Consider the following 22,265-nt stretch of genomic DNA (forward strand, 5'->3'; position numbering starts at 1 on the left):
TTACCATTTTTGAGGAATTCTTTACATCCAAACCATTGATGAATTCTAAACTTTAAGGTCTGGTCGGCACCCTTTCCTGTTGTCCGATTGCAATAATCTTTTTCAGGGGCTATTTTTTTATCGAATGGCACCGTTTTAGGGGGTGAGAGCAAAGAAATACAAAAAAAATCGACACGTATAAATAAGGGCTACCCTAATGGTGTACAGGTGGTATTGGATTGGACAGAGATTCAATAGTTGATTGAGCACCTTATGCGGCACGTTTCTCTCGAGATCTACGGAGTTGTTCTAAGTGGAACGGCGAGTGTGAGGTGTGATTGAAGCAGATTTGGATTTGGCATTGCAAAATTCACTAACCAGTGGAATTTCTGCCCACCAGGTGAGGTGTCTGGTGAAAACGTGTCCGCGAGTGCTGGACCACGTGGCGGCGATCGTGGAGAGGCGACCAATTTAGGGACACACACAGAAAACAACGACGGGGCCACCCTGGCCGCGAACACAGCGGTCGACGCCAGGGGCGGAAGCCCCCAGGGAGCTCACCTCTCTGCTGCGGCCACCCCCAGACCGGCAAGGGGTAGAAGGCGACAAAATCAGAATGGTCTCGACACTACTCAAGTAAGTTATCCAAATGGGGTCACTCCACCAAAAATCGATTAGTGCTCGCGCTTGATGCATCCGATTTTGATGAAATTTGAATATGACGTAGCACACGCCAAATTAGGGGGGGTTTAAGTCATCATTTCCTTGAATTCGAATTTGTTTAAAAACCACAGGGCCTCGAAGTTGGCAATTTACTTGCTTCTTTGAAAAAAGCTGCTCTGCTATTCAGGGCACGATTACCAGATTTATAATATGACATTTTAGTTTCCTTTTCGAGAAATGGGAATCTGTGTTCGGAAATGTGTAAAAAGAAACAAGGTAGCTTCTTATGAGTCGTCTTGAGCAACTGAATTTCATCCCAAATGTAGATACTTTGCTGTATAACTACAGCTTACGTGCAGCCAAAGGAATGACAGTAAAAATACTGCTGCCTCCTTGTTCCCCTCTAGGGACTTCAAAACTCCTTCTCAATATAAAAATCTCATCCGTATAAGCCCGCAAATTTCGATGCTGCAAAGACAAAGCGTTTCTGTCGTTACCAACACCTGCACGCTGTCCTATCCTTTCCTGCCTCTTACTCCAGCTCGTTCTTCGCTAACCTTCATCACGAGGACCACACGAAACTGTCGATTTCGTCAGGGACAGCCCAAAGGTACTTGAATCCTCGCGCCAGCGCCGAGAAACGCATACCTACTTCGCGCACAGTGGTACTCTCACTATTTGCCTCTGAACAAATTCCCGAAAGACCCGCGAGGCAGCGCGGGCATGAAGTGTTTGATCGCCTTCAGAAACACGCGCGGGACGCTCGAGGGGCTTCTGGGACGAGAGTTGGCCGGCTGAAGCGGTAGCTTGTACCCGCGTGCACGAGGAGCCTTGTCCAAACCAGTCTGGACCGGTGCTCTATGACAGCGATGTCAGCCAAAGCTGCACTGTCATTCCCTCGCTGACATCCGTGTAGCCGCTCGACGCTTCTGTAAATGTCATACACAGTGGCCAGAAAAAGGCGACGGCACTGTGGATGGGAAATATCGATGGTCATTCTGAAAGAATGGTGCTCGAATGACACGTGGAAATTCTTTGGCCTCCGCTATCTTTCGTCGTCGATCGAATGAAGATCTCTGTGCAGACGCAACAGGCAGCAGGGAGATTGGAGGAATGCTAGGTAGAATAGAAGGAATTCAGCAGGACGAGGGTCGTTCGATTGATTCGTTTCGACCGACATGCTGGGAGAGTTCATTGCGTCCAGTCCATCGACAAGTGTTTCTGTTCCAAGACCTTTGTTCGAGGGTTTACTTAATATTGAGCAAAGTGGCAAGGATTTGTGAGTATTGCAAGCCTGCGTTAGTAAATTGAGAATTAATTTCTTGCACTGGAAACCACGACACTCGCTGCTGGTTTAAAGCAAGGGAACATCAAAGATTCAGGCTGGAACTCAACACCTCTTCTATACTTCATAGTGAATCCTCATCAAAGGTAGCAATTGCTCCTCGTTCGTATCCGATCTCTACAAACGCTAGCATTTTAGCTCAAAGCAGTGGTGGTATCCCGATGAAAGTCAGAGGCAAATGTCTGTCGTTCAAGATCAGCCCGCAAAAAGGTCCCAGCGTAAGCGATCCAGTCCTGGTCGCCTGGGTCGTGGCCAGCAGCACTGTCCTCCGCGATGTTTCCTTTCGCAAGAACCTGGCAGTCCAACTGGACGAAGATCGGAGCTGCTCGAAGCGTACACGGGGATCGCGTCTACGTCGCGGAGCGGCCCCTTGTCAGGAAGAGGTCTCGAGGCGAGAAAGAGATTTACCGTGGCCTGTTGCAGCGGCTCCACGGACTCCTCGGGGACCCTATTCTACGCCAATCGAGTCTCGTTCTTCTTAGTGTCACGCCGCGTTCTCCCGCAGCCGAAGAGGAGTCAACTCTTACGCCACGCGTTGCCTTCATTACCATATCTCAGATGCAATCTGTTCCCGGGAATTAATGCACAGAGATATTTCCTGCTAGGTCAGGTCCTACCCGAGTGGAGCCGTCAGTGGCACGCAGTGACGTTTTCAACGACCAAGGACGCTGGCAGGATCCTCGTTGCTTCGCGTTGCTTGACGTATGGTGGCAAATTTCCTGCTTTCTTGGCGAATCTGTGATTAATTGTTTCCTTTATGAGACTCCGGAACGTGTATATTGACACTTTCAGTGGCGCAGGGTTTTAAAAAATGCAGCTTTAAGTGGTCAGGCTTTTTGAACTCCAAGCTCCTTTTGTATTATTTTTATTAATTAGGTTATACACCATGTACAAAAGTTGGGCATCAACTGAATAATGAATTATTTAAATAGCGGATCGAATAAAAGTTACTTTAACTTTAGATTATTCGACGAGAATTTATTCGATGAATAAAGTTAATTTTATTTTTTTATTTTTATTGAATTCATTTTATTCAAGACACAACGAATAATATTTTTTATTTTTATTCGTTCTTCGAAATATGTATTTAAATACAAATTTTGCCCATCTCTGCCATACGGATGATTGTTAAGGTTTACGTAAAAGGTGAGGTGCAGCAATAGGCTATTATACCTGACCTTAATCGAATAGTAAAACTGACTAAATCTGCGTCTAACTTGCAACTATTTATAGATAATGACCTAAATTACATTGAAATGCAAATAAAAGTAAAAGGTACGACTAAGTAGCTAGAATTATAGACCGTGCGTACGAATATAGGAAGCAGCCTGAACCGTTGGTTTCATTTGGGTACTCTTGGACGATGCTTTCACTGCCTTTCAGAAATCGGCAACGTGAAAACGCGCCCGCATCATTCGAAGTGTTAATATGAAGCGCTTTGAGTGAATTTAAACATGATTTTTATTCGAATGTAACCTGCACTCTGTTTATTTTTTAATGGAGAAGGTGGATTTTACGAAACGTGTTAAGTTGGTCTGAGTGACCGAGAAGTAAGGAAGGCGGAGTGTCATGGTGGAATGTTTGTCCTAATTAGGGGAACGTTTGCTTTGTTTCAGGTCAAAACTGAACGCCTCACGCCAGACAATAATTCGACCTCGTCGAGGAGCGTGACACCCTCGTCGTCTAGCCATCCAGGGACGCCGCCAAATGCTACCCCCTTGGGTGGACCCGAGGGCCCACCACCACCCCATAACCTCAAACACATGGAGCAGATGATGGGACGGAATTACAGCGATTTCATGAGGAGCCTCGCTGCTAGGTACAACAACGCCAACCCTAACGAGTAAGTAGTCTCTCGCTTTTCATTGTGTGTGAGATTTTTGATACTTGCACAGCTACAGTTTGCAAAGGGGGTATTTAATTCCCATAATATTAGAGGTAACGCTGCTTCAGAAAAGGGAGGAAGAGATATTAAATGTGTGAATGTATCAAAAATATCAGTCGTCAATCATAAAAGTGTCTATTCTGAAAACACCCTCAGATTTCATTCCATTTTTGAGATTCCTCAAAGCCATGTTCTCCTCGAAGAGTAGTTCAACGTTCTAATAATATTGCAGCTAGATTCCAAAGTACTCTGACTCCTCACGAAGCTAGATTTCTGAAGACACTTCTTCTAAAATACTTACACCAATATTCGCAGTAGTTCCTATCACATCAAGGGGGGACTCCTATTTTATAGTCTACAATTTTTTTTGAAGAAACTAGCAATTCGATTCATCTGAAAAAAAAACTGTAACTTCCTCAAAGATGCATAAAAACATGTTCCAAAATTCAGACGAATCGAATCGTCAGTTTCTTTAAAAAAAAATTTCCCAAGTGCTGTGTTTTCAGCCCACAAAATAGGATTCCCCGTTTAAACGTAGCTCTAGAGTTGAATCCTTTGCCGATCTAGGTAGATGTGTCACTAGAACAATCCTCCAATCGAAGAATCCCAGTTTGATTCCCGATCTATCAACTGAACCAGCTGATTACTCTCTCTGCCTCCTCACCTTGCCAGTAAATGAATGAAATGTCACTTCTTGCAACAACATTCCCCACGTCGCGCATAAGAAGTTAGGACAACTACCCGCTGGAATCTCATCGTATTTATGCCTGCGAAGTAACAAAGAGCCCCATCGCGCAAAGAATTTATAGAAAGTCCAGGAATTCACGGTGCTTCCTTTCTAATCGGTGACCAATCGATTGGAGTGTGCCGCCTGTAGCCAGCGTCGTTCAGTATTATTTAAAGTAAAGAGCGCGGCGGACCTTGGGAGTCATGACGCTTGCCTTGACATTCTTCGCGCGATCTCTTTGTTCCGTGTGCATACGTGGGAACATAGAAACGCGTAAGAGTCGGCTCTCCAGGCGAGTGTCCAGCCCCGATCGGCGGACACCTCGGCGTGGACGCGGAGCGGCGATGGGGAAATATTGATCGTCCTGTTGCACGCCTTGGGACATCGATGTTCGAAGGGACCAGGGTGCTTGAGTGTCGCGGAAGCGTGCAATATTGTCACTCTGGGACCGGTTTCCGGGTTTCGTAGGCACACATCGACTTCCAATTATGTACCTTCCGGCACGCTAGCCTGAAACAGGTCGGGGAGACTTGGCGCTCGGTTCATCAGTCAGGCATCAGCCGCGGGTCCGCGTGACGAGCACGCTGGAAGCACCCGCGAGATGCTTGCGATCTGTGGCATTTCGAGGAGAAAGTATCTCGGCCGACGTTCCAATTCACTGAATAAATATATCTAGCGCACTTCCATGTAGGTATGAGCAGGGTGCATCTCGTCTGATCGGGTCAGAATGCGGGGAAAGACTATGTTAGGATCTACCTCAGAATGGATTCGTTTAAAAGGAAATTGAATTCGGCATCGAGATTTCAATTTCAATGTTGCTTAATTAGTGTCCACAGGAGAAGGTTTGTTTGCGTATGATTATTTTTTTTATGACACTTTGGTATCATGGGAATTTGGAAACGTTTTGGGATAGGGTGAGATTGTTGGAGGTTTGCTGGTGTGTGTATCTTTGGGAAGGGTTGTTCTGTGTTTTTAAATATTTATGCACACCTTTGTGAGGAGCATGGGACTTGAGCATTAACTATTCATCGTCATTAGAAATCGATGGTCAAACACACATTTTTATGTTACTGGTATCATAGAGGAGTTGATTGTGTTACACTTCGGGCTCAACAAACTTTCATCTAACTGGCAACTAAAGGCCAATGCAATCTCGAAAGCTCTCATCGACGAATGTAAACGGAAAACGTTGTTCAAAATTACAGTTACTTCAGTTCACCCAGAAATGGCTACCCTCCCGGTTTAGATCCGAGGTTTCCTGCCTTTAAAACGGCTGCAACCCCTTTCGTCGGTTTGATGGCACCTCTGGGAGCACCTCAACCACCGACTGTGCAAACCACCTCGCCTCTTTCCAGCAAAGACACCAAGGAACAGAAGCAAGACACCCTCTTCGGCAACCCCGTATTCCCACCGATGCTCGATATGTCGTCGACACAGGCGCTTCTGCACATGGTGAGGACCGCCAACGCTGCGCAGAACGCGGCTGAATTGGAAACGTACCTTAAAGGTAATTAACTACGATTCTATTATAAAGAAATTTCTTTCTTGCTCAATTGAAAGGTGGTAGTTTCATCTCCCGTGCCAGAAATCCATTTTCGTTTATGTTTCATTAAGGATTAGGGCTTTGAAAATATAAATACATGTAAAATATAGTAAGGAAATTTGAAAAATTTGTGAAATTATGGTCTTCTAAATAAAACAGAACGAGGTAAAATTAAAATCTTTATTAAATTCTTTAGGTTGCAACCATGATATCTCAAAAACTACTTAATTGATCGACGTGAAAATAATGTTATTTAATTTAATATCGCTGAAAATTCAGGTACAGAAAAAGATGTAACTTTAAACGTAGGTGGCAGACAAATCTAAATTTTGCACTAAAGTACTTAGTAATTGATACTTTTTAAAGAAAGTATCGAGAAAGTATTTACTAAACATTTATTTTAAATATACATTTTACGTTATGGAAAATGAAGTTTTCAGTTCACGCCATCGAGTCGAAATTTCAAATATTTAAATAATACAAATTTGAAACAGCGAGCATTAGGAAATAGAAATTGATTTTCATATAAAAGGCCACTCAGATAGTTAAACACACACCGGTTACATGGCTATGGAATTGTTACGCTCGATCACTGAACAGCCCCCACTGTGTATTCCAAAATTTCGTCGAGCGCGCTCTGCTTTGTTTACTTCCTATTCGTGTATACCCAACGCCCGAGCCGTGGCCAAAGTCTGTTCATAATTCAGTATATCGTGAACCGCCCTGAGCGAAGGACCCCTTGACAGTCTAACGCGATCAATACTCACAATTTTCCTAATTAATGCGAATCATTAACTTGCGAAGTGAACATTTCAATCGTGCAGTGATCCAGTTACAATCTTCCTTGTTACAATCTAAAATATTTTCAAACAATTCAATTAAGAACTCCACAGTCTAACACCTAATTATATATAACACATAATTATAAATGCAAATTATAATACGTGTCCAATTATTTTTAATATATAAAAGAACCTGTCAACTGAACACACAAAATCTAAATTTTCTAATCTACAAATCAGCGAGTTTTGAATTCAATTTCCCATTTAACCTGAGCACCGGGTATTCGTAATCCTCTTCTACGAAAACAGTCGCGAATATTACTTCGCAAACGAATGGCTTCCGCGAGTGAACAGATATCGCAGTGCAAAGCCCCAGTATGCGTGCGTGGTGTTCCTCGTGAATCCCCGATGAAGAGTGAATTTTCTGTCGTGATCAGGAGCGAACAAAAGAGACGCTGGAGTGACGAGTCCCCTGGACCTCTCCAGTCCAGGGGGTTTCGCCCCGCGGAAGAGGCAACGAGCGGAGACCAGGAGATCGGGAAGCGTTTCACCGAAGCCCAAAGCAAACCCCAGACCCACCACACCACCTCCAGTCAGGTGTCCATCCCTCTGTGGACACATGCCCTGCGGTGATGGGCAGGCCGTCAATCGGTGGACCATCGAGGACGTCGTCAACTACGTGTCGTCGATCGACAGCTGCGCCGAGTACGCACAGGTCAGTCACAATTTACTTTTCCTTTCTCAACATTTTCCGCGAAACGGATCCCGTGCATGACGATTGCAACACTTTCGTGGCCGTGCCTCGTGACTTTTTACATTTTGTAAGAAATGATGTGAATCTTGGGGAAATATTCCGCGCTCTGTAACCGTGACGAGTGAATTATTACTTTGGGCGGAATTATTGTAATTTGTGATCCAGAGGTGTTTCGAGGAGTTGCCTTTTGATATATTGTTTGGTTAAAATTGCTATTCTTCTTGGGTTTTTTTTTGGCCCGCTGCACACATCCGATTTTTTAACGCGCGGTGCTTTTGCGTTGCCGGAATTACGGTTCAAGCAAAAGGGGTACACGTAGGTCCGTCGCTGCAAACAAATGTACATCGCCTAATTTAATTTATAGGACTTCAAACGTTAAAAAATCGTGTGCGGCGGGCCTTTATAGGAATTTGGAGAGTTTAATTAGGAATTGTTCAGTAAGATTTAATTGTTTCAACCGTGCAGAGGTGAGAAGGATTGTAAGGGTAGTTTGTTTTGTAGAATTTGGGGATTGTGGGTGTTGCTTAAAGGTCAACTGGACTCTATTCTTTCGATTTTGTGTTCAGAGAGATTTTATATTGTAATTCGATTCGTGGTACTGCTGAAAGTAGGAAGATTCCTTGCTTAAAAATAAGTTGGTTTGAAAACTCTTCGAGCTTCTCAGATTTTTTCGCGACAAAAGTTAATTGTACTCCTGTATCTGCATCTATGGTACATAAAGTCAAAGGATTCCTATAAATAAGCTATAAGTACCAACGCACTAAGTCTTCTATTCGCGTCCCTTACACAAGGTGCTTCAGAATTATGCATAAACAATTAGTTAGCCAACATAACTCACACGAACCAGCAGAAAAACAAAAACTACTCCCTCAAACTAAGACCCTTATTAAACGATACACTTCTGTGATTGTTAACTGCTATTTTTTTATATATTCCCACACCTTCCACCTTCTTCTATCTCTGCAAACAAAATATGCCTCAGCTAGGTAAATATAAATATATTTTACATTTCTGATGAAACATAAAAATCGTTTTTTCCTAAAACTGAGTTTTACGGATTTTCCTTGCACGCCCACGTTATATTCTCACAATTCTTTTCAACGCGAGCAAGAGAGAGAGAGCAGAATCCTCGCCCCGAAAAGACAATTGAAGTTCCATTGCTAAACCCGCTTGCAACATCGTCTCGAAAACGAGCGAGTGGCCAGGACTGCTCGACACACGGAATAAGTTTGATCGTGCCAGTTTTAATTGCTTTTGAAAGTCGTTGGCGTAATGAGGCGTATCGAGAGATCCGTGCAATATCTTTAGAAGCGTTGAGCCTCCTCTCGGCGATGCGGAGCCTGGCGATGAGGCAACAAGGAGGTCTAGGAAGCGCTGAATGACCTGACATCAGTCAATCCAGACAGTCTGGCATCAGCGTGGAGACGTTGCGCCGGTTAGAAGAGTTCTATAATGACCCCTCGAAGCTAGAATCGACCCTGCACCCCTCTCTGATCCCTCTTGTCCATACTTTCTCCCCCTGTTTCGCGTTCGCTCTCGCGAATCTCTCTTTCTCCTCTATCCCCCGGGGGCAGGATTCCACGGAGAACGTGAAGTTATTCGTAATCGTTCGCCTTAGACGTTTTTATTGTACTTTTCCCCGTGGTCGATTCGCTGGAAAGGAAAAGTTGTCTCTTCCCGCGTCCGTGCTCCGATACGCCTGTGTTCGTCGGTGGAGAAAACACAGCTGCCATTAATGGGCGAGGGGATTGAAAAGGAGGAGACGAGAAGTCGAAGCCCGGTGACGCTTCGCGAAAAAGATTCGAGGATGTTGAAGTGAAGTCGCGGAGTATCGGCTTGGACAGTGTGTGCGTAAGATGTCATCGTTTGATTTAGGTTCCATTTTAAGCATATTCTCATTATATTATGTTAATTCAGGTAATTTAACCTGGCTCATTTAATTACGCCGTGTTACAGCCTTGCGTACCTACTCGGATCATCAGAGAATCCTATTCTTTCCTTATTTGCCTTTATTATAGTAATTAGCCACTTAACGAGATTTGTTCGTTAGTTTCTGCAAACCACGTCCCGTTTAATCTTGCGGTGGATCCGCCGGTAGAAGCACTCTGCTCGATCATCGTCACAGACACGATGGATTGTTTTATAATTGGTGCTTAAACGCTATAATTAGGAGCCTGATAGCGAGACACGCGAATTGATTAATATCGGGCGATTAAAAGTTGTTGAATCGCTGGGCGCGCGGTATTCTTTGTTACAAAAGTTCACGATGCCACGAATGAGTTTCTTCGGCTTGCCTACTGCTGCTTTTTATGCCTCGAGTTATTAGCCTGTCACATTGGTCACTCACACCTGACAGGCAAGCAAGGATTCTGAATTCTCCGCTCTTCAATCACGGCTGCTTCTTACGATCAACAACAAAAGACCCTTAATTCTCTGAAAACCGTTTCTTTCGTGCATTCTTAGCTTTGTCCAGGACGAGTGCTTGTATTATTCCTACACGTTTCTTCGCTATTTGCTAGGGAAGAGTTAGGTACAATGTATGCTTTTTATTATTTGATGCGTTATTCCTCGGCATTTCTACGTACGTCCAGTTCAATCAGCCGAGATCATTTCATGGAGCTTCTAGAAACAAGTTAGGTTTTTTAAAGAGACCATCATGAATTTGAATATTTATAATGTATTCTCTGTATTCCAGTACTTCTTGTGCTTAACAGTTTACAGTTGAGGGACCCAGAGGAAAACAGGCACATACCAAAATACTATAAATTTACAGGAAAACAAGTTTTAGGAAAAATAACTTTGTCAGGAAATTTGATGTTACAAAAAAGAAAAAATGAATATATATGTGGCGTGTGCCTTTTCCACTGAGCCCCTCAATTAGATTAAAATTAGTCTCATCAACTCAGGCCTCCCTTGCAATCAATTTTTCTCAAAACAGACCATCATGAATTTGAATATTTATAATGTATTCTCTGTATTCCAGTACTTCTTGTACTTAACAGTTTACAGTTGAGGGACCCAGAGGAAAACAGGCACATACCAAAATACTATAAATTTACAGGAAAACAAGTTTTAGGAAAAATAATTTTGCCAGGAAATTTGATGTTACAAAAAACAAAAAATGAATATATATGTGGCGTGTGCCTTTTCCACTGAGCCCCTTAATTAGAGTATAATTAGTCTCGTCAACTCAGGCTTCCTTGCAATCAAATTTTCTCAAAACGAAGAATTATTATCTACCAAATTCTCAGAATCAAACCCAATCAATTAGATACCAATTGCCATATCAGTATATACCCAGCCTCAGTTCCATTTCCATTGAAAACAAGAGTAAATCTCTATATTCCTCAAACAAGGTTCCGAATCTCTGAAACGAAGACGCATTTTTCCACGAATCCTCGTTGCCTGTTTGTTCATTCACCTGGTAACCTTTTTGATAACACCATCTATTCCACTGAGAGGGAGGGACCACTCTGAGCACACCTTCCTGACGCTCCAAAAACATTGAGGGGGCCTTCTCGGGCCATTTCGAAGCGTAACGTGGTTCCTCGAGAACTGTCAGACCCGATTATGTTGGTGGACTATCGTCAGGCCTCGTTTGCAGCCACGGTCCTCGAAACGTCAGGCTGTCAGGGCTGTAAATTTTCGCGAGTGCACCCACCTAGTCATACATATTCATGAACACTCGAACCCTGAACGAACGGTGGTCCCAGGGGGGCTCCTCGAGTGTCTCGATCAACCATCCAGGCAGATTCGAGAACGTCCACGGGGCCAAACACGAGTATGGTCGTTGGAGGATCGAGCATTCATTATCTTCTTCAGGGTTGCTGCTTGAGAGTAAATGATTGAATAGCTGGTGTGATTTTTTCGTCGATGGGTATGGTGTCCAGTTTTGTTTTATGAAAGTGAACCTGTGTTTGACAGTGTGTTGACATGGTGGAGGATGATCGAGTCAGCCACGAGGAGACTGGTGTTTTTGAAATCATTAGATGTAGATTCTTGGTTCATTCTGGCGGTGTAAAGTGTTTGGATAGAAATGGTGTTGAGTTAAAAGGTGAAAGGCGACTGTGATGTTTCACAACTTTTAGGCAGCAACACAATTCAGAGCTCGTTTCATTCTCTGGTTGGGGATTGCGAAAGATCTACTCTAGTGCTTTTATATTCGTTATTGGTAGTATATCTGAACGTTCCAATGTATGATTCACTTAATTAACGCGTAAGGTATCCAACATTACCACTGCAAAAATTCGTTTCACGAAAAGGAAGGAGGAATCGATAAAGGTAGCGATGTAGCGTCTTGTGTTAACAGTTACTATAGCTTTCCTAGAGTTTTCCCCTAAAATATTTATTGTTAAGGGCGAATTCCACTTACGCCCAAATCGCCCACGACCGTAGGATTTTTCAGTTTTAGTAATAAAATGAATATCATAAATTATATGTTCCTGTTTTCGAGTCGTAATTTATAGTTAAAAACCTGTATTTTCCGATAATGGCTCATTTACAGATCTCTCTTCCATATTTCAAGAGATTTTCATACATTTCGGAATGTTGGAACGATTTGGGCGTAAGTGGAATTCGCCCTATGTAGCGTTACTTTGTTTATAAAATAACAATTGGTTTTCAAGGGAGGATATAAAAAAGGAAGACTATTTGTCAGTTTGTACACAGTTTCCTATCAGTTCTCTATTTAATAAACAATGTTGATTTATAAAATAAATATTAAAACGTGGCACTATACAGCCAAAATGATATCTCAAGTGTCCACTACCACATTAGCATGATTCTTACACAAAATAATTCACCCCATTTATCTGAAAGAAACCAACGACTATCGCGCACGATTAATCAAACAATCGATCAGCAATTATACACGTTGAAAGAGCTGCCTTTCGTTAAGTGTATACTTTGAAAACCGGGCGCAAAGTTTGTCGGGTTGATCGACGACTAAGGTGGATCCTGGATCTCGTGACGAATCGTAGATAGGAGAAGCACGAGCGAGGTACGATTTACAAGATTCCCCAGTTCGTAAATAGCGTATCGCGTCGCCTGGTCTCGAGAGATTATCTTATAAAGGATACCGCGGCTCTGATCAACGGTGAGAGCGATCCTTCGGTAGATCCCGTGGAATTATAGCGTCGATCCTTATCTAGATCTGGAACGGCGGCGCGGTACGTACGCTCACTTTCGTTCGATAGAAACGGCGAGAAACTATCGCCCGGGAAATGTAAATAATTGCCGTGGATACTGCGTGCCTAATTATCGCAGCGCATTTGGCAGCCGCGATTTACGACCGTCAATAAAGACGTGCATTCGGACGAGCGCGATTTAATTGCCCGTTAATGATACCTGCTTCAAATTTGTACGCTGTTTAACTTCGAAGCCGGTCGAGTTTCAGGTAATTATGGAATAATTATTCTTCGTTTCCATTAGGCGATTTGCTTCCAAATTTCTTTCGTTAATGTCTCGTGATGAATCTTTGAGGGATTAAAACAGTTTCAGGGGGATTAGGATCCTTTCATTAAGTCTTAATTTATTGCCTTTTGGTGGAATGGAAGATAACACTTAAGATTAAAATTGAATTTAAGATGAAAGATATTTGCAATACTGAGAGGTGAAAACTGCACCAAAGATATTTCCTACTGTTTGAAATTGGAATTCCACATCATTTGTTTATAAAACTTGATCACTGATGAATCAGAAAGAGAGAGTGTTCAATCTGTTAAAAGTGGTAATACGTGCTTCTTTTTTTTGGCGAGAGTTTTTCAAAGATGCATAACTATAAATATCATAATTAACAACAAGTAGGTGCATCAGGGAAACTTAGTTCTTCTCTACAGTTAGACTTAGATTTATTAATACATTACTTTATCTGTAATATCTTCTTTTAATTTCCCAAAACGTTACATTGCATACCAAAGGAGAAAATATCCCCATTTTCACTACACTCTTAATACATTTAGCAAAGTTAACTTATAGTAAATACCCGGAGGCATCATTTTCACTAACAAGTGCTGCAGAGCGTTGTGAGTGTCTCGTAAGAAGTACGCCGCGCTTCAGGCTCGAGGGAATAATGTTTGAAGCAGTCACATCGAAGGATTCTTGCAAAAGATCCCATGTGTAAGTGCCCACGTACAGGCACGAGACACTTTGGTCCCAGATCGTTAGAAAGTCACAACCGCGAAACGAATCGGTTCGTACGTCTTTCGTGATGTGGCGCACAAGAAGATATCGTGTCTTCACGTCCCACGCATGATCTTCATGCAAACTCCTCCATCGTTTTCGCTCGCGTTTTATTGGCCTCGTGCTTGTCGCCCGTTCCAGGCCTGGGGCTTTATTCTTGTTACATGGAGGCACTGTCGAGTCGATTTCCAGAGAAAAGCGTGAAAATTGACGCTCGTGTTTCTGGTTTTTCAAGCTTAAATAACGATATCAAGCACCACTTTAGATACACTCTCGCGATGTCAATAGATTTTCAAGAAGAATATTAGGGACCCTTCCACACGTCACACTTCTGTGACTCGCAACTCGTGTTTGAGATTCATGTGTCACAGGACAATTGTAAAATTGGTGTTTTTTAACTTTAACTGAGATTTGATTCTTGAAATTTGTGGCTATGTTGTACCTGCAACTGCAAGGAAACTTGAGGCCTTTTCACGTCAGAGGATTTTGTAATATATTTACTATATTCAAGTGCTTTTTATCTTTGCTAAACTAATTTTGTAATATTCTAAAGATAGCGATCGTTTAGCAATGATGGAAAGCATGTATCTCTGAAATTCTTATCATAAGTCACGAAATAGTAAAGTTAGTACAAGACAAAATAGTCGCAAATAATGAAGTTTCAGTTCAAGTGAAATCTAAAAAAAAATAACACATACATTTTGAGAGCACGTTTCAAGTATCCTCACTTCATTAAACTAAATTATCGAGGAGCTTATCACTAGATATATCCCTTAGGTTTAAGGAGACTAGGCACTCAAATCGCTCGAAAATCAAGTATTTTTACGAATTAATTACAAGGAGATAAAAGCACGCACAGACTTTACACAGTTCTTTTACACAATCTGTAATACTATCACGTAGAGTAAAATATATTTTTCTTTGTCTACATATCTATTTTACAAATGGCGCTACAGGAGATTTATTAGACAGTGTTTTAGAAAAAGTGTCTTTGGTTTTGCCGTGATAGTGAGCTTAGAAATAAAGATACAACGGTTTGCTCGCAATATTTCTCCCAGAACTTGAAATTCTGGAGGGGACCTTCGAAAAATAATTGAACCAACATTATTAAAATAGCGACTAGGAGAAGGTGATTTGATACCTGATCTTTTTTTTCTCTCGGAAACTAGAGCTTTTCCACTTTAACGAGGTACACTCCAGAAAGGAATATATTTTGAATATGCAGTAAAAATTTACAGTCGATCCGAACGACTGTTTACTCACAATCAGGGCAAAACCACAGAAAAAACGCCGACACATCAAGCGACCGTAGCGCCGTCATATACATGTATACATTATCAAAAAATAATTTTTTTTACAATTTATAGTATGAATAAACATTACCCAAAAATACTAATCCCAATTTGTATTCATCTCCTCGCAATTAATTCGCAAAAAATACTTGATCTTCGAGCAATTTGACTGCCTAGTCCCCTGAAGATGCCCCATCCTCTAACAGCCACACAAGCTTATCACAATTCATAACCATTAATTCCCAAACAAGACTACCACAAAAGCCAACGCCTGTGATATTCACCAACATCAGATTGCCATCATCTTCCCTCCACAAAGTCCATTTCTCAGTATCCTCTTCTCCACTTTCGCTCCAAGATCGGGGTCCCAAAAAATTGGCCAAACCGTTCCCCATAAATTCCGCCGCAAAATCGAGCCTGCAGGACGCTTACGCGGATCTATTTAAAGCCCCGGCAAAAGCGTCGGTCCAAGTAGAAAGCAGCATCCTCCGCATCGCCCAACATGCAAATCATTCATCAGCGATTCCGCGTGGCCGCTCCAAAAATGTCGAGCCGTCAGGCAGATCCACGTACGCGGCGTGCAATTACCGACGAGTCGTGTTACGTCGGCGTGCCCTCATCCCTCGTAAATCGCTGATCGATGTAACGAGGAAGCCAGCTCCGATTTCTTGCGCGCAGAACCGTCGTTTGGCTCGCGAGCGGGATTTTGACGGGCCGAGGATCGACGGGATCATTCGATACGCCCGTCCGTGATCGACGCGATCCCCGATGAATATTATCGCCTATTAATGATTAATCGACCGCCTGTCGGATCGGCGTTCACGTGCGCGGACGCGCTTACACTCCTCTTGCTTCCAGAACGAGAGGTCGACCTGGGTCACATCGCGCTCCGCACCGAATCGTTAGAAAGTCCGCTCTGGATACCTCTATTCGGGACGTTTTCGTCGTTTTTCCCTTTGCACGGCTCCGTTTCACCTCCCTTCCTTGCCGTGCCTTTTTTGCGCCGCGTTTCCACCTGTCCACGCGCCTATTTTAGTCTGTTTTCTCTGGATAGTGAAGGGAATACAGATGCGGAGCGCGGATGAAGTTGATCGAGTTTGATTGAGTTGCCAGTGGCTCACGAAATGTTACGAAACGTTTGGATTTCGTGAGGTTTTAATGGGTAGGCGATACTGAAGCGATTTGAATTTCGTGGGGTTTGATTTGTGGCTTGAGGAGTGGTGGGTATGTGGAGTGTTTGGTGAAAGAGTGGTATTTTTAGGTGATTTATTAACCATCCTCTCGGATAGTAGTTATTGTAGTTTTACAGTGTAGTTTTAACGTGGGATGATGCAGTGAAAAGCTTTACAGAATTGAAGTCTAAGAGTCAATTTATTGGTGACACTAGTTAGCTCTTTAGAAAATCAACACTTAATGTACAGGAGAGGACAAAGAAGTTAGAACTTTTTCAATCCACTCTACTTCTATTACCTTTTAACATCAACCCGAAACTGCAACATGTGCCCAATATACATATCCTGATAGGGGTTTAAACGCTGTATAAAACGCAGTTAAAGTTGAACTTATTTGACTATAAACAAGAAGCTTAGATAACATTAAATGAGACAATATACTTTTGAAGCCAAGAAAAAAGTGAGCACTTTGTAAAAGTAATAAGAAAGTAATATTTTGTGGGGGCACCTTTTGCTTTTAGGACGGTCTAAGAAATTACCGAAAGTGTTGTCCCGTTCAATGCCATATAAAACTTTTGTTTCTTAGTTAAATAAATTCACCTGGAACTGGGTTTTATACAGCTTTCAATTATTCATCAGAATATGTACATTAAACACATACCACAGTTCCAAGTTGATGTTAAAAATTAACAAAAATAAAGCAAATCGAAAAAGCGGTAAGTATTTTGTCCGCTACTGTACGTTGTAGTTTTAACGTGGAATGATTCAGTGAAAAACTTAACAGAATTAAAGTCTAAAAGTCAATTTACTGATAACACTAGCTCGTTACGAGAACAAAAATTAATTTAGGTAATATCAAGATCTAGAGAACTCAGCATTTCGAAGTTACAAGAGGCTTCGCAGAATTGTACCCTACCAAATCTGAGTCGTGAAAGTCAATTTACATTAATACTAATTCGCTAAGGTTTCAAGTACCATATGAATCCATTTGCTGACAGTTGAAACACCAAAGTAAACGAAACGCATCTGACGCTGAACAAGTGGCTCCCTTTGCCTTTTCTTTGTCTTCGTGGAGCCTCTCTTTACCCGAGTCTTCTATCCATCTTTCCCTCGGTCCGTGTTGGCACTAGCTGCGTAGGAACGTCTCGCTTAGGAAGAGAGCCATCCATCCGAACGGATGGCTCGCCTCGATTGCGAAGGATCTCGCTCGGCGCTCGTTGTTAGCGCTTTCTGAGAGATGAAAAGGGTTCGCCTTTGCGGTCGTTACGCTGGAAAAGTCTTGTGTAATTGAAGATCTTGTAGTACGTTACCTTTATACGTGTACACGGACACGCGTCGAGGTAACGTATAAATCAGCCGCCTTTAGGCCGCAGCGTCGACGAGGAAGCGACTTGGGGCCTCTTTGTTCGACTTGTCGCGACCCTACCACGCGGATTTTCTGCATTTCGTTTTGAGGATTTATTGGCGCGATCCCCGTTGCATCGCCGGGTCGGGGATTCCGATGATGGATGGAGAAAGAGTGCTCGTTATTTCGAGGCTTATCGGCGTTTAGGAATCGCCGCTAATGCCGAGTCGTGTAACAGCGTAAATTGAAATTTTATGAGATATTAAGGATGGTAGATTGCTTTTTTTTATGATAGAGCGGAGCGCGATGGAAAAATAGAGGTTGTTGCTTAATTGGTGGTGGAAAGAGTTTAGAATTATCAGACTGTGCCCGAGATAAAATTGTAGGTGTTTGAAGGCCTCGGGCATTTTGGAAATTTAGAAATCGGGAATTGGGAGCACTGGGAAATAGGATCTTGAGAGTTTTAAAACTTAGGAACTTGGAAGCTGTAGAACTCAGCAAATTAGGAACTTAGGAAGTTTATAAATTAGGAATTTAGCAATTTTAGAAATTAGGAACTTAGACCAAAGGAATTTAGGAGCTTTAGAAATTAAGAACTTAGAATATTTAGAAATTAGGGGTTTAACAAATTTAGGGACATTAGAACACAAGAATTTAGGAACTTTAAAAATTAGAAATCTGGGATATTCAGAACAAAAGAATTTAGGAGCTTTAGAAATTATGAACTTAGAATATTTATAAATTAGAGACTTAGAAACTTCAGGAAAATAGAATCTTGAGAGTCTTAAAACTTAGGAACTTGGAAGCTGTAGAACTCAGCAACTTAGGAACTTAGGAACTTTTTAAAATAAGAATATCGCAATTTTAGAAATTAGGAACTTTAGAAAGCAAGAATTTAGGAACTTAGACCAAAGGAATTTAGGAGCTTTAGAAAATAAGAACTTAGAATATTTAAAAATTAGGGGTTTAACAAATTTAGGGACATTAGAACACAAGAATTTAGGAGCTTTAGAAATTAGGAATCTGGGAACTTTAGAACTCACGAATTTGGAAGCTTTAGAACTTAGGAACTTAGAAACTGTAGAACTCAGCAACTTAGAAACTTCAGAAAGTAAGAACTTAGGAACATTAGATTTCAGGAACTTAGGAGCTTTAGAAATTAAGAACATAGAATATATTGTAATTAGGTACTCAGTAAATTTAGAAATCAGTAATTTAGGAACTTTAGAACTCAAGGATTTAAGAGCTTCAGAAATTAGGAATCTGGGAATTTTAAAGCTCAAGAATTAGGAGCTTTAGAAATTAGGAACTTAGAATATTTATAAATTAGAGACTTAGAAACTTCAGGTAAATCAGGAACTAAAGAACATTAAAAATCCTGAACTTTAAAATTCAGGAAATTAGGAACTTTAGAACTCAGAAATTTAGGAATTAAAAATCAAAATCTATGGAACTTGAGAACTCAATATCTTAGATACTTCAGCACTCACCAACTTACGACCTGTTCCTTAAGTCTACAATTAAACTCAACATTCCATCAAGCCGTGAACAAAACTCCCAATAAAATCACTCCAAACTTAAAATCCCCGCCGCCAACTCAACACATTCAATTATTCAACTCTTCAAACCAAACCATGAAAGCACCTGGTCAATAAAGGGAACGTGGCCGCTAATGGGAACGTGTACCCCGCCAGTCAGAGAGTAGTACTGCTATCAATGTTCCAACAATATAAAAAAAAACCTGCCGGGAGCAACATTATCAGCAACGTCGATGACCACCGCTATCAGAGCTCTGTCCACTAGCACGTTTTCCACAGGACAAATAACTCCCTGCGAGTCCCTTCCCTATCTTTCAGCTACAACGCCAGCTGATAAGTCGTTACAAGCGTCGTCCAGCGTCCTTACAAAAATCCACTGCTCTCCCTGTACATCGACGTCCTTATCAAAACTCCACGCGGACGTGTACCGATAGAAAACAGTTACTCGATCGACTTCGAAACGTACGACTTTATCCTGACGATAAGCTCGACAGGATCGCCGCGGATTCGCCAAGCCTCATGCAAATCACCGCTAGAAAGTAGCATTTAAACCCTCCAGCATCGAGGTTTCATGGAATCCCTGCGATTCGAGGAGCGATTTAATAGATAGCCACGTGGTTGGCGTCTACCTAATCGCCAGGGGGCTAATTAACCGGGAAGGGGGGCCACGTGCGCGCTTTCTCCTGGACGGTGCGTGCGCGTAATTACACCCATATAGGAGCTAATGTTCGCACCGACACAGGCGAGGGGCCTGATACACTTAGGGCCAGCTAATGCGTCAATGGGCATAGAAATGTACGTTTTTTTTTTAAATTATTCCAGAAGAACATGTTCCAGAGTGTACGCGGGCATTTCTATGCAGTGACTCATAATCGTGCCTGTGTCGGCCTGTTTGGAGTGGAGACTGGTCTTTATGTAACTGGATTCTTTGGTGGAATTCCTAGTCGTTATGCAAAATGCTTTGGGCGAATATTTTACGCGATATGTTTTGGTGGGTTATTGTGTGTGTTAAGTGGTGATGTGACGTTCCTGGGGATGGCCGAATGGAAAATATTGTTTTTTTTGTTGGTAACTTTTGGAGAAACTATGGTGAAATTTGGGCGATACTCAGTAATTTTTGAAAATCATTTTTGAAGAGATAACATTTCTTTAATTTGCTCTGTATGAGGTAGGTGTTTTGCGTTTTTAGAAAAAAATTCATTAATCTAACAATTTTTAATAAAAAATAATTGGATACATTTTTTAAAGTTTAATAAATTTAAATATGCTCCCAATAAAATAATTTATTTTAATATACCCAGACCTTTTACTACTGTGATTAGGAAGTTTAGGTAGATAATCTTGTTTGGTGAGCTGTAAATTAATGTGACAATTGCATTTTTGTACCACAGAACGTGTACTTGTACGTGGTTATATATAGTTTCATGGTTATTTAAAATCCTCGAGTCAGTCGAAAGGTAAAAAGTTTTATATGGTGTTTCTGCGAGTCTGTTAACATTAGAAACCTATTCTACTTACCTAGGTACTACCTAGAAGTGGAAAAACGTTAGTTGAACAAATACACTTATCTATTACTAACACACTGTACAGGATAATGCTATCAGCATTCTCGAATCCCCCAATCATTTTCAAAACTCCACCACGTAAAAGAACCATTTCCAATCCTAAAACAACCTAGTTTTACTATTTCCCAAACGTACATAATCTCTATCTCCAATATAAGTAGAATGAGCTCCCATTAGTCAGACATCCACCTCGCAATAACCTCCCACGCGACCAAACCGACACAAACCCCATGGAAAATACAAGAAAAATCATTCCACATTCAGCAGTCCCTTAAATCCCTGTTCGTAGCAAGCATAATACCGATAAATTAACAAGACACCAAATGGAGCAGGTTACTGCACAGTATTTTTCGAATCCCCCGAAAATGTCTGTGCCACCTCTAATCAGTGGACATCTACCGTGCCAAAGTGATTGAGCGTCGATTTTTCCGACGCACGTAATTTATAAGACCGGAGTAACCAGTTTAAAGATTGTCCAATTTCCAATTAAAATGTCCTCGATCGTGGTGCCTTCGGCGCGAACGGGCCGTGCGCAACACAACATCGTGTACGTTCTGGTTTAACACTCGAATATCTACATAAACAGGTAGCCAGGAGAGAAATTCATACAGAATAGTCACGTAGGTAGATGTATGTAAGCCGATATGTACGCCACGGTACGGCCGGGACCGTTTTTCTTCCACTGACAGATCGCTACCGTTCGTTTAGAAACGTGTACCGCGATAAACCCGAGGATATACCTTTCAGTGGCGTTCGTGTTCTGTCATTTCCAGATGAAAATGTCTCTTGATATGTTAATTGAACGTAGGTGGTAATTAGGGGGACATTAACCGCGAGCTATCTACACAGGCTCATTATGATAATGAAACACAGTCGTTGAATTAATAATTCTTTTTGGCCGTCAGCGTTGTGACGTACCGAATGGACAGGGGCGATAGCACGCTCGGAACAGGACATTTCTCACGGGGCGCACTTAAAATATGTCGAGCAATACCGATGCGTGTAATAGATGGTGTTAGTTTTTAGCATGCTGTTCTCGAGCACAGTGGTCGCTCGGTTATTTTTCTTGACACTTCAGAGTTATTGAATCAGAATTTTAAGCCTCGCAAAGCAGAACTTAAGGGGGAGAGTACAGTTGGCAAAGCAAGTGCTAAGCTACCTACAGCGGCGGGCGAAAGAAAGTTTACAACTTCTAAAATTGCATAACTTTTTTAGAAGTGGTCCAAACGACATGAGTTTTTTTGAGAAGCTAGAAGGATTAGTTTGCTAAGTGACGTGTTTCGTCGTTTTGGACAAAATGCGATTGGTCGGAATAGCAAAAAAAAATAGTAAATGCCGTTTTTTAAACTTTTTCTTGTGAGCCTGTAATGAAAATTCAAAAAACTCGTTTGTAGATTGAAAATTTCATCAAAATCGATTAACGTCGTTCTGAGCTATAAACGCTTAAAGATCGCAGAATAAGGTCGAAAATCGTTGATTTCGGGAATTGCGCGAT

The 22,265-nt window shown here is 41.8% G+C and overlaps 1 protein-coding gene across 4 annotated transcripts in view; it reads left to right on the plus strand.

Annotated features, from left to right (window-relative positions):
- Nucleotides 1–22,265, plus strand: part of LOC143374557 (uncharacterized) — a 443,017-nt gene that overhangs the window by 327,352 nt on the left and 93,400 nt on the right. For all 4 annotated transcript variants that reach the window (XM_076822785.1, XM_076822786.1, XM_076822787.1 and 1 more), the window contains 4 exons: nucleotides 380–615; nucleotides 3,604–3,830; nucleotides 5,805–6,106; nucleotides 7,362–7,639. In XM_076822785.1, the coding sequence (XP_076678900.1) occupies nucleotides 380–615; nucleotides 3,604–3,830; nucleotides 5,805–6,106; nucleotides 7,362–7,639 (1,043 nt within the window). The remainder of the gene's footprint in view (nucleotides 1–379; nucleotides 616–3,603; nucleotides 3,831–5,804; nucleotides 6,107–7,361; nucleotides 7,640–22,265) is intronic.

Source organism: Andrena cerasifolii, chromosome 11, assembly GCF_050908995.1.
Source record: "Andrena cerasifolii isolate SP2316 chromosome 11, iyAndCera1_principal, whole genome shotgun sequence".
Classification (NCBI taxonomy): domain Eukaryota; kingdom Metazoa; phylum Arthropoda; class Insecta; order Hymenoptera; family Andrenidae; genus Andrena; species Andrena cerasifolii.